General features: G+C 33.0%; 1 protein-coding gene across 2 annotated transcripts in view; it reads left to right on the forward strand.

Moving 5' to 3' along the window:
- Window positions 1-18,869, forward strand: part of LOC150096016 (uncharacterized) — a 381,411-nt gene that overhangs the window by 27,661 nt on the left and 334,881 nt on the right. For both annotated transcript variants that reach the window (XM_090409077.1, XM_090409078.1), the window contains exon 3: window positions 2,061-2,186. In XM_090409077.1, coding sequence (XP_090265203.1) covers window positions 2,061-2,186 — 126 coding nt within the window. The remainder of the gene's footprint in view (window positions 1-2,060; window positions 2,187-18,869) is intronic.

Genomic DNA, 18,869 nt, shown 5'->3' on the forward strand with positions numbered 1-18,869 from the left:
AGCCAAATCCTCAGATGCAATTACTAGGTCAAGCACTCTCTGACCCCTAGTATTTTCCATTACATGCTGTCGCAGATAGTTATCCTTTAATAACCACATAAAATCCAATTCCTTCCTCCCATGTGTCCTCTCCTCACTCCTCCAATCAATGCGACCATAGTTGAAATCTCCCATAATAATTACCCTCCTTCCACTCATTTCTTCTGTTTGCTTGTGCATACTATCTCCACCATCTTTTCCATCACCTGGTCTATAGCAGCACCCAATTGTATATTTTGTTCTGCTAGCCACAATCTCACACCAAATGGCCTCAAATGTGCTCTTTTCTCTATCCTGCAATTCAATTTCTATTCTCCTTGGCTGCAGCTCATCAGCTATCATGAACAATACTCCTCCCCCCATTTTATTCTCCCTGTCATTCCTGAACACACTATACCCATCATATTCAATCCCACTAGCTATATCATCTACAGTCAGCCATGTTTCACTAATGCCAATAACCTGTGGTCTGGAAGTGCCAATCATGGCTAAAAATTCTTCCTTCTTGTTCCTAATACTCCTAGCATTAGTGTACATGAATTTCAGACCCCATTAGCCCCATCCCTACCTTGATGCCTTATACTAACTATCCCACTCTGATCTGTTGTCCTTATTCGCTCGGGCATATTATACGCATTCATACACTCAACTGCCTCCCTAAGGTCTGTATATCTACTCCCCCCCCCTTAATAAATCTAGTTTCCCTGATTCTGCACACCCACTTCACTCAACAACACTTTTTTAAGTCTCCTTACACCGAATCCATTCAAATGCAAGCCATCCATCTTATATAGATCCTTTCGCCCATCGAACTCACTCTGCACATCCACAAATTCCCCACCACTCGTCATTCATAACCCACGCATAGTCATTTGCAATTACGGCCCTCCTTTTAAACACTTCACTGTCATACCATGGCAAAAGACTAATCTTCCTAACTTTCTCACTCTTTTCTTTTGCTACCTCAAACAATTCATTCAGGTCCTCTATTATTTTCCATTTTATCTCTTTTCAAAATACTACATAGTATTTTGCATACTACATAGTTCTTCTGTTTTCATGTTTATATTTCAGGCAATAAAATTTACTTCATCTTGAGTAAATAGCATGAAATAAATATATATACATAATCCTAGACAGTATATATAATTTTTTCAATTAAAGATGCCAAGAGATTATATTCTTGGTTTAATCCTTTATCCAGGTGTAAGAATACAAGTTTGTGTCTGAACTATTTTCAGGACTAGACAACTCAGATGAAGAGGCTAATGACTTCACATCACTTGCCTTAGTATCACATAATGCCAAGTACATCTCCTTGTGGACATGTATAATGCTAGGCATTATGGGAAGGGCGACTACCCAGATTGGGTTCAACCTTTGTAGAGGTCTCATCATTGGGAGCCAGACCCAGAAGAGATACTAAGGTTGAAGTAATGCATAAGTCATATTTTCATATATAAGTAGCCAAAAGGTGTCACACCTTATTATTAAAATACTCTGGATTAGAGAAAGTTGTTGGAAGTTTTTCCACTTGGTTATACTATAAATTAAAGATGCCAAGAAATTATATTCTTGGTTTAATCCTTTATCCAAGTGTAAGCAAACAAGTTTGTGCCTGAACTATTTTCGTTAGCCTGTCAGGGTAGTGACCCTTCCCATAATTCATAGCATTATACATGTCTGCAAGTAGATGTGCTTGGCATTATGGGATACTAAGGCAAGTGATGTGAAATCATTAGCTTCTTTATACGAGTTGCCCCAGTCCTGAAAAATTGTTCAGGTGCAAACTTGTTTACTTCCACTTGGATAAAGGATTAAACCAAGAATATAATTTCTTGGCATCTTTAATTTATAGTATAACCAAGTGGAAAAACTTCCAATATATTTTTTTTGTATTGAGGTTTTTTTTATTAAAAAAATATATTTTTGTAAAGAAGTTTTATTAAATACTCTTCAGGTTATTTTATATAATATTCTTATTATATGAATGATGAGCAAATGTATATTATCTATTTTAGGTTGATATGGTTAAAATAAATTTGGATATGATCAAGCCATGGATAGCACGAAGAATTACAGAAATTTTAGGGATTGAGGATGATGTTGTAGTAGAATTTGTATTTAATCAGTTGGAAGCTGAAAAGGTAATGTACTGAAAAATGTAATTAAAAAAATTTTTTTATGTGTAATTAGAATATGCATATTACTGAGGTGGACATTTATGAGTAAGGTATAGTATGTGGAATGATATGTATAATATCGCTTTGCATTTGTTTTCCCTAAAATGGTGTTTATATGTGGCACTTGAAGTGCTGCTTCACTGGTACTTTGGTCTTATTGTTTACATTTCATCTCCCACAAACAGATCATGTTAGTCAAAAAGTCCTCATGAATGAATGTGAAAACACTATGAATGACTGTGACTATCCACTTCACCACAGACCTAATCTGCAAGTCCTAACAGCTGACATATCTTGTTGATGATCCATCTACTCTGTTGAATAAAAAAAAGTTGAGTAAGCAGGACTTATCATGTGGAATACTTAGAAGGTATGAGCTATTCCTTCAACTTTGGTAGTGTATAGGTTTCCATGTTTTTTAGGGATGTTTGAACAGAAATATTTCTTTAATGCTGTTTGCTATTTTTATTCTATTTGGTATTTCATTAATTGATTTGAATATGTATTTTCTCTGTGTTTCTTATAAGCAATAAGACATTTTTGTATGATGTGATATGTTATTCCGCTTTTAATACTGATAATCAAATCACTATGAAATTTTAATCATTACCATTGAAAGAATCTTTTCCTTCTCCTCCTCATTATTAATCCTGGGAGTTGGAAATAATTTCAATCTAGGAACTTTTCTGACTTCATTCTAAGAAAAATATGAAAACATAACCATGCACATTTATTACTGAAATAATGGAAATCAAAAACATGTACAAGAAATATTTGAAGAAAATGTTTATTTATCTTTGAAAGTTAATTCTTACAGAGAAACCTGAAGTGACAGTTTATCCTCTATTTTATGCATTATCAGTTTTTGCGTTAGCCAGAAATGTTATTTGGTCTAAAATAGTTATTTGTGTATTCTTGTTATGCAGACTGACCAGCTAACACCATAACTGGCTCAGCTTGTCATATGAAATGTCAAGTTTCATTACATTGAAATGAAGAGTAGTATCTGAGTGTTTTTCATGGTTGAGAATCATTACCTATGGATAATGAAGTTACTGTGCATGCCAACAGACAACATTGTTTTCCTCTATGCTTAGTCATATCAGATGAATCTGAATGTAATGAACTATAGAAGCAGCAAATTTTAACTTTATATATAAAATAGCTGTTTTAATATTCTCTTCAGTTGGACTGAGTTAAATGTCTCGTACCTATTTTGTACAAGAAGAAATCATACGAAGGACCAGACCATAAAGAGCTTATTTTTTTGGTTTTATAATAGCAGAATTAAAATGCTATTATAAATTATAAGAAAAGTAACCTCACCTTGATCTTCCTAATAATACTTGCTATATATAATGTTTAAGTGTGAGAAAAATTTGACTTTGTCTCAGGTCAATTCTTTGCTTTTTTAATATATTCTGTTGATGATGAACTTCTGTAATGAGTCAAAAAAAAAAAAAAGTTTAGAATTTACTGAAGGCAGCTAAATTAATTCAGAAATTTTTAATAAGCTACCATTGGTGGTTGCATATTTTATTTAATTTTTATGTGGAGATATGTAATGCATTTTAATATAAATGTTTTATATAAAGACAGTTAAATTAGGAGTCTTTCTAATGCAAAATTAGGAATTCTTCAGGTATTTTCAAATAAGTCTCATTCTTATGTGTTGTAACAGCTGTTATAAACCATTTGATATTTTCAGTATTTTATTATTCATTTGCTTGAAGAAAATGAAGTCGATCTGAGGGATGGGAAGTCAGCAAATTTTAAGAAGTAAATTTGAGGGGCAGGGAGTTAGCAAATTATAAGTAAATTTGGATGATCATCAGCAATTTCAGCATCATTCACTGATCTTAAAAATGGAACCTTAAAAAATTATGCTATTAATATTTGTAGAATTCATGAACTATGTTTTTATTATTAGGGTTAAACTTGTAATATGAAGATGACCAAAAAAAATAAAATACACAGAAATATTTTTGGAAAGTAAGATGGATATATGATAGCAGCTTTACTTTAAGTACTCTGAGAAAAAAAAAAAATTGCCAGTTAGATTGACTAGTAGATTAATTAATGATATCAATATATGATATGGTAATCCAGCTAAATTTTGTTGTTTTCATAAGCTGTCTTCACTGCTCAAAACATCACAGCTAAAACTAAACAAAAGGCAAATATTACCTTTAAAAATGAGTGAAAGTGTGATGAAAGCATGAGCTATCAAACTTGTTCAGTTTATTTTTTATCTACTCCACAAAATGTCACAAGACCTATAGCACATGAATGCCAAGTGTCGGTAAGAAGAAAGAAGAAATTTGATGTGATTTTTGAATAGCTAAAAGTTACTGTCTTTGGGGAAGACAGAGTGAGGAAATGTGTTCCAAAGAACAGAGTGGGCAGAATGAAAGAGAAGGAGTTGGTTCTATAAATTAGAAGGTACATGGTAAATGGATATTTACAAGCAGCTGCTCTTGTTTTTAATTTTGGAAGAAAGTGGAATGTCTAGTTCAGCAGAGCATTGACCATGATGTAGCTGTAGAAGCATAAGGTAGAAACTGAATGTCTGTGAGAGAATTAATTTGATTACCCTCTTTTGATAAGCATCAAGCAGTGCTGGTGAGGTTTTTGAGTGACCTTAAATGTATGAGCAGTATTCCATATTTGGGAAGATTTGGGATTTATACAGTGTTAGGAGTTGTGTAGAGGTCACCAGTAGTTCCCTGTGAAGAAACAGTTTTTTGGCAGCTACAGAAGCTATGGCTGAGATTTGTTTGCACTAGGAAAGGTTGAATTAAATTAAACTTTTCAAGAAATTACATTCTTACTGAGATTTGTTTGCACTAGGAAAGGTTGAATTAAATTAAACTTTTCAAGAAATTACATTCTTGTGTAATCCTTTATCCAAGTAAAGCAAGCAAAGTTTGTGCGAGAAGTATCTTCATGACTAGGCTTTTTGTATATAGTGGCTGATGACCTTGCACGAATTGCTTTAGTGCATAGCAAGACCATAATGCAAGGCACATTTTCTTTCAGAAGTGTATATTGCTGTGCATTATGGGAAGGTTTACTACTCAGACTAGTTTGGTGTTTCTTAAGGTCTCATCAGTGGGAGCCAGGCCCAGAAGATATACTAAAATTAAATTAATGCAGAAATCATATTTCAGATCATATAGGAAAGGTTGTGGTGTGCAGGGCAGGCCAAGAAGAGAAATCTGTTATTTTTAGATATCTGAATGTTATTGAACGTTAAGGGAAGCGATGTGAAATCTTCTTTGCAGAAAATTATACTGGATTGTGTTTTGGTTGTGTTGAAATTCACCAAGTTATCACGCCATTGAAGATTAGTGAGAAGATCAGAATTTAAGGTTTTAGTTATGGAGGATCTTGAGGCTTCTAATGAATTTGCACTGCAAGGTTTGACAAATGAGGAGGATTGGATTGTGCTGTCATCAGCATAGCTATGAATAAGATTTTGAAGTTAGTGAAAGTAGGTCATTTATGTGCATGAGGAAGAGATTGGGTGAAAGTACAAACCTTCATTGGTGGGAAAATCTGAAAAGAAACCATCTACTGTGACATGTAGTGAACAGCTGAAGAGGGAGCTTGATTTACTTGCAGAAGATTTAAAGCAGATCTCAGAAATAAGTAGTCACATAGAAATATGAAGAATTTTAAACAAAAAAAAACAACAACTTTATTTTTAATTAAAAAAATAGAATAAGCATAGCTGGGATGATGGAGAGCCAGTTGTTTTTTTATATGGAATAAGCTAGAAATTAGCCCAAACACCAAACTGGCAGTATACAAGACTGTTCAAACAGTTTTAATTTATGGATGAGAGATGGGTTAGAAATAAAGCACTTGATTAAAGATTAGAGATGCATTAGTGGCAGAATCATATTAAAAATGAAGTTATTAGAAAGAAACTTGACATTGTTAGCATTCAAGATTGTGTGATCAAAGCTAATGCTAAGGTGGTATGACCACTTAATTAGAATGGATAAGGAGAGGTTAGCAAGCAGGTGTTTGATATCAAGATGTTAGGAAAGACACCGAGAGGAAGGGATAGGTGGATTGATTCAGTCAGAAGACACTTAGAAATGTTAGATATGACGGTCTTGGAGTGCTGATAAGTAATAGACTAATTTGGAGGAAAACTGTTGATAGGATATTAATAATGTAAATTTAATCATGTAGCTATCATATGTAGCCTGAACTCTCCTTGAAGGTATATCTCAAAAAGAGTGACTGCAAAATAAATGTGGTGCTTAATATATATATATATATATATATATATCATCATCATCAAATTCCTGACATGTACACTTAAAGGGTGTATAGGATATGATAGTAGTACATGAAAAATTTACATCATAACTTCCTATCTGCAATTTTTCTCCAATCAATCTCTTACCTGTCAAGACTCCAACATTGTCAGATCTTATATTTCTATCTTCTAAGGCACTTTTTACCGTATCAATTCACCTTGGTCTTCCTCTAAGTTTTTTTCCTACCAAACTGGCAAAGAACACTTGTTTTGCTAAACTTTCTTCGCCCATTCTGTTTAAGTGACTAGCTGAGACTAGTCATCTAGTCATACAGCTAATTTAGTGTTTTGGCTAATTACTCTGTTATTCCATATAAATTTATTCAGTTGACTTCCTACCATACCAGCTTTGTTGATTCTGTTGTCTATTTCCATATTTAATTTACCGGCTTCACTAAAAATTGTGCTTCAGTAGCTGAAATGTTTTACTTGTTCTATAGGTTCTCCATTCACAATGCAGTTGATATTTTCAATGCTTCTGCCTATTTTCATTGTCTTATTGCTGACCTTCATACCATATATATGTTACAACAGGTATTCAATTTAGTAAGGGAATCTTGCAGATTTATTTAGACGTATAACATCCACATGAAGCAAAGAGCTGAGATTAACATCTCCAATTTTGATATCAGGTTTAATACCTTTACTTCATAATATGATCCATATAGATAATGAATAACAGAGGGAATAATGTACATTCTTGTCTGACACCAGATTTAACATTAAATCACCTTCCTGTACTTGCTTCAATTCTAACTGCTGACTTACAACTCAAATAAAGTATTGCTTGATATAATGCCCCATTGATACCATATAACTGTAGCGTTTCGAATAGCTTCTCTCTTGGCACCTTGTCTTATGCCTTTTCCAGATCTGCAAAACTTAAATAAAGATTTTCTTATATTCCCATGATTTCTACTATCTGTCGTAAAGCGAAAATCTGATGCTGATAACCTCTATTCGGCCTGAATCCAGCTTGTTCTTCACCAACCTTCTCTTCTACAATTCTTCTCAACTGTTTCTCAAGTATACTTGCATATATCTTATCAGGAACACTCTGTAAATAAATACCTCTGTAATTCTCACATTGTTTTATTTTCCTTTTTATATTGGGTACTATGAGAGCTCTACTCCAATCATCTGGAATTCATCCCTCTGTCCAGAACTTCTGAACTATGCAGTGCAGCCACTGTAAGAACTTTATACCTCCATACTTGAGTATTTCTGGTCGAATATCATCTCCAGCTGCCTTTCCACATTTCAGGCTTTTGATGGCTTTTTCTACTTCAAGTATGGATATGTATTCTTGACTGCATGCCTGGTCAGTGTTTTTTACCACTGTGCTGTCATCACTGCTTGTTTCATTTAGCAATTTTTCGAAGTAATTACTCCATACTTCAAGGATATCTTTTTCTCCTGTTTTTATGTCACCTTTATCATCTCTAATTCCTTTTACAGCTCTCTTTCCTCCATTTCTGAGCTTCTTCAACAACCTCCAGAATATCCTGCCACCTTCTGTTTTTTGTTTACCTAGTTTTATATAGTGTTTAGCTTTCTTACATTTGTCTCTGTATTCTTTAAGAGCACAAGGTGACTTATTTGCCAGGAACTTTTGATATGCTTTCTTCTTTTCCTGCACTGCCTCTTTAACTTACTGTGTCCACCATGGAGTTCTGATTTTTTTTATCCTTGCAAACAACCTAACCATATGCCTCTCTTGCTGAATCAATCAATGTCTTCTTCAGGGCTTGCCACTGATTCTCCAAGGATTGGTTCCTGTTCTGAAACTCTTTTGTTTTTTATTGAATAATGTTTGTGTATTTTAGTCTACAGTTCACATCTGAGAGCTGCTCAACTTTTATTTGCTTTAAAAGTTTCTTACATTTTCTTCTTTTCAGTATGAAATTCAATTTTATCCTGCTCAAGACTAAATAGTGATCACTTCCAATTTCAAATCCTCTGTATACCCTGGTGTTCTGCACTAGTGGGAAAACATCACTATCAACAATAACATAGTCAATGAGACTTTTCTTATTCCTTGCCTCTTCTCTCCATGTGAATTTGTGCATATTTTTATGTTGGAATATGGTGTTAGTAATAACCAGTCCATGCCCTGAGCAGAAATCCAATAGGTCTTTGCCATTATTATTAGCTTTGCTCTTTTCTCCAGATTTTTCCAAAATATTTTTGTATATCTGACAATCATTTCCTAGTCTGCTATTTAGATCCCCAACAAGGACCAATTTTAAATTGCCTGCCATTCAAGAAGATTAGCCTTATAATTAGTGTTGAATACTATGGCTACTCCTTCTTTTCCTTGATTGTCATTGCTTGAATATAACATTTTGTATTTATTGCTCAGTAAGATCTCACCTTTTTTTTACCAGTCACCCCTATTATGTTGATCTAGTACTTATCCAATTCCTCAGCTGGCTCCATTTCTTTGCCATTCAGGCTTCTTATGTCGATAGTACCAATCTTGAACTCTGGTGATATTGAGTTGGGGTGTGTTTTAGGATTTGTTCCAGTAGCTGACTTTTTGGTGTTTGCCGTGGTTCCCTGGCGAAAACAATGGGGACCTTGTTTATCTGGGCAACACCCCAGCCAGTATGAAATTCTGTCGTGTTGTATCATGATACAACATGAATACAATAAGAATACAATTTGATCGACTAAATCCCAGATTGCCACCCCATCTTCGTACGTTCAGTATCCAGGTAGATAATAGGGTGCATCACGAGAAGGTTAGGATTGGACATTAGATCAGAAGCCCTGGTCACTTCTCCACATTCTTTTAAAGGCTATGTGGAGGTCTCCTCTCAGTTATACAACTTTGACCCTTAAGCACCCCATATATATATATATATATATATATATATATATATATATATATATACCTAGTTGGCGAAGTGGTTAGCACATCGGCTCTCAAGCCAAGAGACTGTGGATTCAAATCCCATGTAGGCATGGATGTTTGTGATTGTCTTCGCATAATATGGAATATTGGTAGTATTAGACCCAAAACCTCCCACAATGGGAGAGGCCTTCACCCTGAAGTGGATAGAAAAATAGGCTGTTAATTTAATTTTTTTAAATTTTTAATATATGTATATATGTATATATAAAATGTAAAATAACTTCAGTGTGCAAGAGGTTGCACGATCTGTAAGTGTTATGCATAGGCAAGGGTTGCAGAAGAAGGAACCTATTATTTTCTGGTGATCAATCTTTATCATACCCAAGCTTTTCCTGAGTTGTTCTTGTTCATATAAATTTATCTTTTATCTTCTTTATATAATAAATTCTTAAGAACTTGTTAATTTGAGGTGATCATTCCACTGACCAAAGCACATAACTGGTCTTAGTGATTTAAGCGGAAACATCTTCACTTCGCTACTAACACAACTCACCGTGGTGTAGATGTTTGTTTTTGTCTTAAACAACACTGTTATTGCTACCTTCTAGATTATTGAAGATCTGAAGGAACATTAAAAAAATTTACCTCTTTTTGAAACTTAAATGTCATATCTCGTGTTTTTTTATTTATTTTAAATTATAATTTTGCAAGATATTTTAGAAATAAAGAGAGAGATCCTTTGTGTGATTCTGTCTTTAATAATCTATAGCAATTATAAAATTAAGAAAATGAGATTTGTTGACAGAGGTGAGATTAGGGCTATTTCTAGCTTTGAGTAGAAGTTTCTTTTTCAGGGTACATCAGTTGTCTGGAAAGAAAGCAGAAGTGAGAAAAATGCTTTTGCTGAATTGCTCAGTATAGCTATAGAAATAACCTGGGAGTGATATCCTTCATTCCTGTCCTCTGCACTACAAATCAGTCTTTCCGGCATGTTGCCCTCTGACCCACTTCTCCAGTCACCTACTTTCATCTTGTCCCTTTTTTATATACCTTCATGCATTGTTGAACATGGGCTGTGCCAGATACTATTTATAGGCTTTGGAACATTGATACTAAAGGAAGATGTATTATGTGATTTTCCTAATATTTAGTTACTTGCTTTCTGCTTTAACTATGTTTTCTTTGGTATCATATTTGATATATATATATATATATATATATATATATATATATATATATATATATATGGATCAGAAAGTTTTACTGTTTGAAACATCTACAGATGTTATTATCATTCTTAATCAGCTTGTTCCTAACTAAGAATGTCAGATTAATACATTTAATGTTACACTTAAATTCCAGGATTGGTAATTCTGTCTGTTCATCTCACCTTAATCTTAGAAACACAATCTGAGATTAATGATATATTGTTAGTTATTACAGTAAATTCATCCCAGGATATCATTTCATTTTCTTGCCAGTGAATAATTTCTTCATAACCTTTTTAGTTTTTAATTATTTAGTGAATAGGTTATAGTTTAACAAAAACAAAAATGGCCTTTTTATTACTTTATTTTTAGGTTAATTCGAGGCAAACTAAAATAGTTTCATTCTTTATACTGTAAGTGTATATTATGTGTCATCGAACAAAAAATATAAAATTCATTGCCATTTAATTTTTAAAAATGGAAGCTTGTTAATCAGTTTATTTGTTAATCATAGTGTGTGTGTAAAAAAATAATTAGCAACATTTTAATTTTCAATAGATTAGTATCTACATGCTGAAATACAGACAGATGGCTGTGTCCTAGAAGGGATTGGTAGAATTTTAATATTCTAATTTTGACAGAGTATTGACAAAAAAAATTTGAAATGTTTTGGACATTATTGAAAGAATGGAAGGAAGATTTCTCAAAATAATGATAAAAGATAAAGTTCCTAAAAAAGGGGAAGTGGTAGAACCTCAATAAGATTAATTTCTTTGTCAAAATTAATTATATTTTAAAGATGTAAAGTTACTTGACTATGAGTCAATATCCAATTTTCCTTGTCAGGCCATTGAGCCTAACAAGGAAAACTGGATATTGTATTTCCTATACATCCCTGTTCATTAAATACTGCATTTTGAGACAAAGACCCAGACTTAAGGTTGAATGCCACTATATGTATATGTTCGACTCTTGCATGGATTTGCATGAAAGTATTTGCTTCTTTCTGTTTGAGACTGCTGCCCTGCTTATTGGAGGGCTGAAGTGGTTTTAAAAATATCATGTTTGTTCTCTAGAACTTTGAAAAATTATTAAATGAGGTAATAGTTGAGAGAACACTGAAAAATACCATATTTACTCAAATATAACTCACCCTCATATATATCTCGCACCCATGATTTTACTTTACAAAAAATAAATTAAAAAGTTTCGCATATAGTTTGCACACGAAAAAAGTTTTAAAGTTTAAGAAATAGAGAGTGAATGTTGTCATGGTAGTTTCAGATATTTGGAATTTGGCTGAAGAGAATCGGCATTTCAACTCAACAGTGTCGGCCCGCCTTTCTCATTGAGTCATGTGATCTTTTGTTAATACTACACGAATCATATGCATAGAGATGCAAGCAACCAGTAGAAGAAATGTGAGAGTGAGAGCATTGACTTCTACTCGATCTTGGATTGCAAAGGGGGTGGATTAAGATTAAGAGACCATCATTAGAACTGACGTTCAACTGGATTTTGAGAGCTTGGGACATGATTTTGCTAGGAAAAATTAATTTAATTACAAAAGCATTGTCGCTGAAAGATTCCAATATATTGCATGCTGAAGGTGAGCGACCTATTGCGTAATTACCATTGATAATTAAAATTTTAGTGCATTCATTTTATAAATAATGTGAGCAATTATAAATTATAATGAATACTGAGAATTTAATTATAAACGTCAATTTAGTTTTTTCCTGAAAAACTTGAGTTTCCGAAAATCCCCACATATCTCGCACCACGATTTTTTAACTTTAATTTTGTGGAAAAAAGTGAGCTATATTTGAATAAATATGGTATCAGGAGGAATACACTCAAGAATACATCTTAGTTTATATAGAAAAGCCAGTAGAAACTAAACTTGAAGTGTGGAAAGGCTGCTAGCATAGATATTTGATCTGAAATATGAAATAGTGGTATAAAAGTTTTACAGTGTACAAACATAATCATAATTATGGATCTTTTTATGATTGCTTCTATATGTTAGAAATTTTTAATTTCAGTTTTGTAACCAGGTATATTGGCACCGTGTCTTTAATAACACATTAATATTTATTTTAAAAAAAATAAATAAATAAAGTGTTTGTAATTAAATGTGCTTGCCAGAAATCCAATAATGCAATAATTCAATTGTTTATTCTAATTCACAGTTTTTAAATGTACCATAATTGTTGGCTATATAGACATTCTCCTTCTGCTAACAATGATGTGGAAGCTATTACTAACTCCTCACTTGCTGCTTAGTTGAAGTGTGCATGCTTAATGAGGAGATTGGTGGAAGGTTGACAGATAGAGCATTCAGTTTCCAGCTTAAAAAAAAAGTTTGAGAACGAAAACCAGAAAATGTTGTTTAAGTTTCTGCAGAATTTGATCAGTGTATTAAACGTGAGTGATTCTGATAAGGAATTTTAACAAAGTGAATCCTATCACTGAATTGACATTGTGAACAAGTGAATAACACAGGAGATAGTAAATAAGCATTTTGTTTACAATGCCATAACCATTGCAATGCTTGAAGAAACTAAAATGGAAAGTTCTTTTTCTGTCTCAAGAACATACTGTTGATGTTGATGAATTATTTTCTCAGAAACAAGTGATGGAATTAGACAAATCTGAAACTTTAAACTGACATTGATGAACAAGAGCTCTACTTTGATAAATTTTCGTTTATAAATCATTAATGGAAACTATTTTCTGTGGTAAAGAATTGTGATTGTTCTTCTTGTGGTATTACCTAAGGTAAGAATATATATATATATATATATATATACTCAGAGTGAGGATGTATGGAACAAGATACATATGCTAAATGATCTCCTTTCTCGGACTTCAAATCCTATTCACAGTTTTCCTAATGACAGTATTCTTCATTCCTTTTAGTTGACTGATATGTAAAATGATTCAGTAATACAATTGAGTCAGTGAGTGAATGAATATATTCTCTAAAGATAAAGGCGATCTCAAGAAGTAGAGCTTTATTTAGAAAGCCTTGGATCCAATTATTTTTATAGTTATGAATATTTACATTGCATATAGTTGTTTGGTTTTATTAAATATTTTTTTATTTGGTTTTGAATCAGTCATTGCACCAATTTTATATATCAATTCTTGTAAATTTTCTTAACACTTATTGTGAACACAGTTTGCTGCATCTGATAGGAAAAAATCAAGTATGCATGTACATGGCAAAGATTCATGTTTAGCTAATTATTTTGTTTATACTATAACATCCAAAGGACTATGTCGGTTGAGTAGTTTTTGTGCTGAGGACTGCTTAGCCATCCGTGACTTTAACCTGTCATTAGACAGGTTAACAAATTCACACATTGGCTTTTTATTATTATACTGATTAATATAAGAGCCCAGTTTTTTGAGAGAGATCATTTTGTAAGAAGAACTTCTAAGTAGAGTACTGAATACTTATTTTTTAAATAATTTCTTCTGATTGGTGCATTCTGTTTTAACTCTGTTTTTTAAGATGGGCATTTATTCATAAAAACAAGTTGACAAATTCAGATTTATATATGATCATCACTCAGGATCGATATCTTTGCAGATTTACTTGTCCATGAAACAATTTGTTCATTTTAGTGAAAATCTGTGATTTGTAATTAAGAAGAGAGTTTATTTTCTTTTGTTTACGATTGAGTGGCTTGCTCTTTCTGCATTTGTGTTATATAAAATTTTACAGGTTTTTATAGCATTAAAAAATAGCAGACCTTGCTGTTATTAATGGATTTTGCAAATACATACACTTATTGGATTTTTTTTTTTCCTATCCCTCTCTTCATCCTTATGCAAGTTGTTCTGATATTGACTAAAGAGATTTTATAGAAATTTGGAATCCTTACAAAAGTTTCAGACCATTGCAGAGGCACAATGAGAAACATGGTAATAGTTCTGCTCTTTCTAGGCTAGAGGATAATATGCACTGCTTGGAGAGAAGCCAGCGGATACTATGGTGTGAGGAACAAACAGCCATGGCATCTATCTAATAAGATGCATGACCTACTTTTGGTGTGATGACTAGCAATCCTATAGGTGCATACTTTCTACAAACATAAGATAGCCATCAATGGGAATTTTGGACCATTTTTCCTCGAGATATGTAATGATCATGTACTGTTGTGAGATGGACGCCACTTGATCTCACCTGATGCTCAATTCATTCCATAGATGTTCAGTATTAATGAGATCAGGACTCTGTGGAGACCAATCAAGTGTGGGGGAGGGACATTCATGTCCACAAACTACACAGCTCAGCAGCAGCATCCTTATGACATGGTGCATTGTCTTGCTGAAAGAGACAATGATCAGTTTCATATAAACACCAAAAAGTAGGAAGCATTACATCATTCAGATACCTCTCAGAGTTCAGTCTTCATGGCACTACAAACAGAGGTCTGAGGCCAAACCAGGAAAAACAAGACCATACAATACATCGCCACTTCTGAATTTCATAGTTGGGATTATGCACTCTGGTATGAGATGTTCATTGGGCATCTGCCACACCCATCCATCTTCTTGGTAGAGGGTATAGTGTGATTTGTCACTCCATGATGCAGCTTTCCAAGTTTCCATTTTGCACTACTGAAGACAATGCTGCTTATTGGTTTGGGTAATGTGGGTCTTATATATTACATTCCTACCATGTGGAAACCCATGTTGTGAGCCTCAGTTCTGAATGCTTTTGTGCAGATTCATGTTCCGGTCAATGCCCGGAACTCCACGTTCGAAGGTCCACGTACAAGTGGTGGTTTTTACATATTATTCTTCTTAGTGCCCTATGGTCGTGTTTGGTGGGTTGTCTTCTGTGGATAGCACTTGCAAAATAAAAATAAGGATATACATCACTAATAATTATGAGATGAATACAGTTCTGCATTCTGATGATCATGTACTGATATTTGATTCAAAGGAGGAATTACACTATATAACACATCATCTAAGCATAATTTCAAATAAAGTTATAATAGACAAGAAAATAATTTCTTTTTTGTTATAATTTACTTGAGTACCAAGTTTAAAAAAAAAATCTACAATAATTGCAAAGAAATACTGCTTTAAGATCTGTCAAAAAACAGATTGGGACTTGGACTGATTTTAGATTATGTGCTGTGATAGATAACAAACTTATCGAACAGGTTATGGAATTGATTTGGGAAACTATAAGAATAGGGGGAGAAAAAGTGGAATACAAAATATAGATATTTTGTATTTACTGTATACATATAAACTAAGGATACATAATATAATATCCAAATTAGCTTTCAGATATGGTAATGAAACTGATTTTGAATAGAAAAGACAAATGTTTGAATTGCTCTAATGAAATTCTTTAGATTCATTTCAGACAAGTTATGGAGACTACCACTGTGTTAGAAATAACTATTTTAATTTCCCAACGTTTTGAAGTTCATATTAAGGTCATCATCTGGAGTATACACATATATACAGAGACAAGCTATATTACATTTCACATAGTATGCTAAAGAGATGATTTGATCAATGGTTATTCTACTGGCCTGACCTCTAGTGAAAAAATAAAATAAAATAAATCAGTAAAATAAAATAACTACATCAAAGCTATATTCTGTTTATGACAACATCAGAGGAAAATGTTTTCCACACAGACAGTTTTATTACAGCAAAAGTTCTGATTTAACATGAGAATTGTTATGTTAGGTTTAAGATTCTGGATTACCTATAGTCCTATTTATAACTACTCTTAGGGAAAAAGGTTATGTGGATAGAATATGTGCCTTCTATATTCTTGGGATTTTTAGACCGTCATTATTGTTAAGATTAGGGTGGTTGATAAGAATTTCACAGGCTTTAAATTTACGTTCATACCACATTTTGGTGTGATGTAAACAACAAATGCTTTTCCAGTATATTCTATGTAAAGTATTCAGGGCATGATCAGAAAGACCAGCTTGACAATAGTTATTAAATTTAATGTGCCGTTTTGTTCCTTTTTTCTGATAGGAATTGTGCGTCTGCGAAATTCTTATCAACCACCCTAATCTTAACAATAATGACGGTCTAAAAATCCCAAGAATATGGAAGGCACATATTAACCTTTCCCCTTAACCTAAGGGTAATTATAAATAGAACTGTAGGTAATCCAGAATCTTAAATCTAATATAATAATTCTCATGTTAAATCAGGACATCATTTTTGCTGTAATAAAGCTAGCTATGTGGAAAAATATTTTCTCTGATGTTGTCATAAACAGAATATAGTTTGGATGTAGTTATTTTATTTTATTTCATTTATTTTATTTTTTCACTAGAGGTCAGGCCAGTAGAATAACTGTTGATGAAATCATTGTCACTTTAGCATACTATGTGAAATATAATAAACAATAATGACGGTCTAAGAATCCCAAGAATATGGAAGGCACATATTCCACCTTCATAACCTTTTTCCTAAGAGTAGTTATAAATAGGACTATAGGTAATCTAGAATTTTAAATCTAATATAACAAAAAAAAAAAAAAAGAAAGTGTAAAGAAGCAAAAAAACAATGGTATACAGAGAAATATAAAGAAATAGAAGATCTAACAAAGACTGGGAGAATCGATAAAGCTTATAACATAAAAGGAATAAGACAGCAAAACAAGACAAGAAGTACAATTATCAAAAATAAACAGGGAAACGTACTTATAGATAAGGAAGAAATTTTGGAAGATGGAAGAAGTACTTAGAAGATCTATATAGCGGAAAAGATCTAGACGCCAAGGCTATAGAAGATGAAACAAGACTTGATGTGGAAGAAATTGGTCCAACTATGTTAAAAGATGAATTTGAATGGGCACTGAATGAATTATCAACCAACAAGGCACCAGGCATTGATAACATCCCTTCAGAATTAATAAAATACTCCGGAAACATAACTAAGTCATACCTTTTCAAGATCATAAAGGATATTTATGAAATGGGGATCATACCCAAAGATTTTACACAATGCTCTATCATACCCATTCCTAAAGTAAATACAGGTATCCCTTACTTAATGCGCTGAAATTAATTGCGGCAATCCCTTGATATACGCGGTAAGAGTTTTGATTAACGCGCCTCTAACCCTGCGGAACTCGCAGCTGATCTGACAGATACATGCAAAATGTTTAATATAAATATTCTTACACAATTCAGTATTATGTAGCTTGGAGGTCATGAGTAGCTGTGCATTCATATGTTATGAGTGATATTCCGCACTGTTTTTTGCTGTCAGGTTGGTTTAACACATGTTATGTAAAAGTTTGTGATATTTGACGGTAAATTGTATCTGAGAGATACCGTGACCTCCGATGTCAGTATTGTATGGTTTAGTTTTTTTATTTTGTTCAATAATTTCTAGATTGTAACTAAAAATTAATAAACCATCATGCATTACTGAAATAGAGAGCCAAAGGTTTATTTATCATACATCTCCTCTAGGAGATGTGCTTTACATTATGAAAAATACTAAGGAAAGTATCTGGAGCTTACTCCGCCTTTACTACGAGTTGCCCATAAGGTTGCTTATGCTTGCATCCGCCGAAACTTTTAGTTTCTATATATTCGGCACGAAACTCTTGTAGTTTCTATATTCGGCTATGAAATAATGTTGGATTCAATATCCACTTAATTTGTACCATCATGTATTATATTTGCAGTGTTTTTTCTTTATGTTTTATTGCTTGTTTGCTGAGGTCTGGAGAGTCATTTTGCTTGTTATCGTAGAATTTATGCCGATAAGAAAAAAACTAAAATTATTCAAACGACTCTTGGTAACTTCTTTTGATAAAAAAAAATTGCAGTAAATAATATAGGTAGAAGTATTTATTAAACATTTACTCTGCATTCATTTTTTATCTTTCCTAAAAGAGTACCATATAAAACAAATTATTAATACAGTAATCGATCATGAACGAATTGTAATTTTTGCCATTATTAGATTTGATTAACGTGATTTTGATATATGCAGTAACATCGAGGGATTAATTAACCGCGTTTATTGAGGGATACCTGTAATGCAAACAAATGTGAAAATCATCGAACAATAACAAAGGTAGATTGGAGAGATAGAAGGCCCATCTTTACAAGCATCAAGAAGCCCTAATAGAAGCAGCCAGCAATAAAACCAAAACCGCAATCGCAAAAATACCTAGAGGTGTAAGATGGGTGCTCTCTTTCACCCCTATTGTTTATTCTGTACATTGA

The sequence above is a fragment of the Typopeltis vanoorti genome, chromosome 19 (genome assembly GCF_054136105.1).
Source record: "Typopeltis vanoorti isolate ZY-2024b chromosome 19, IOZ_Tvanoo_1.0, whole genome shotgun sequence".
NCBI classification, from domain to species: Eukaryota; Metazoa; Arthropoda; class Arachnida; order Uropygi; family Thelyphonidae; genus Typopeltis; species Typopeltis vanoorti.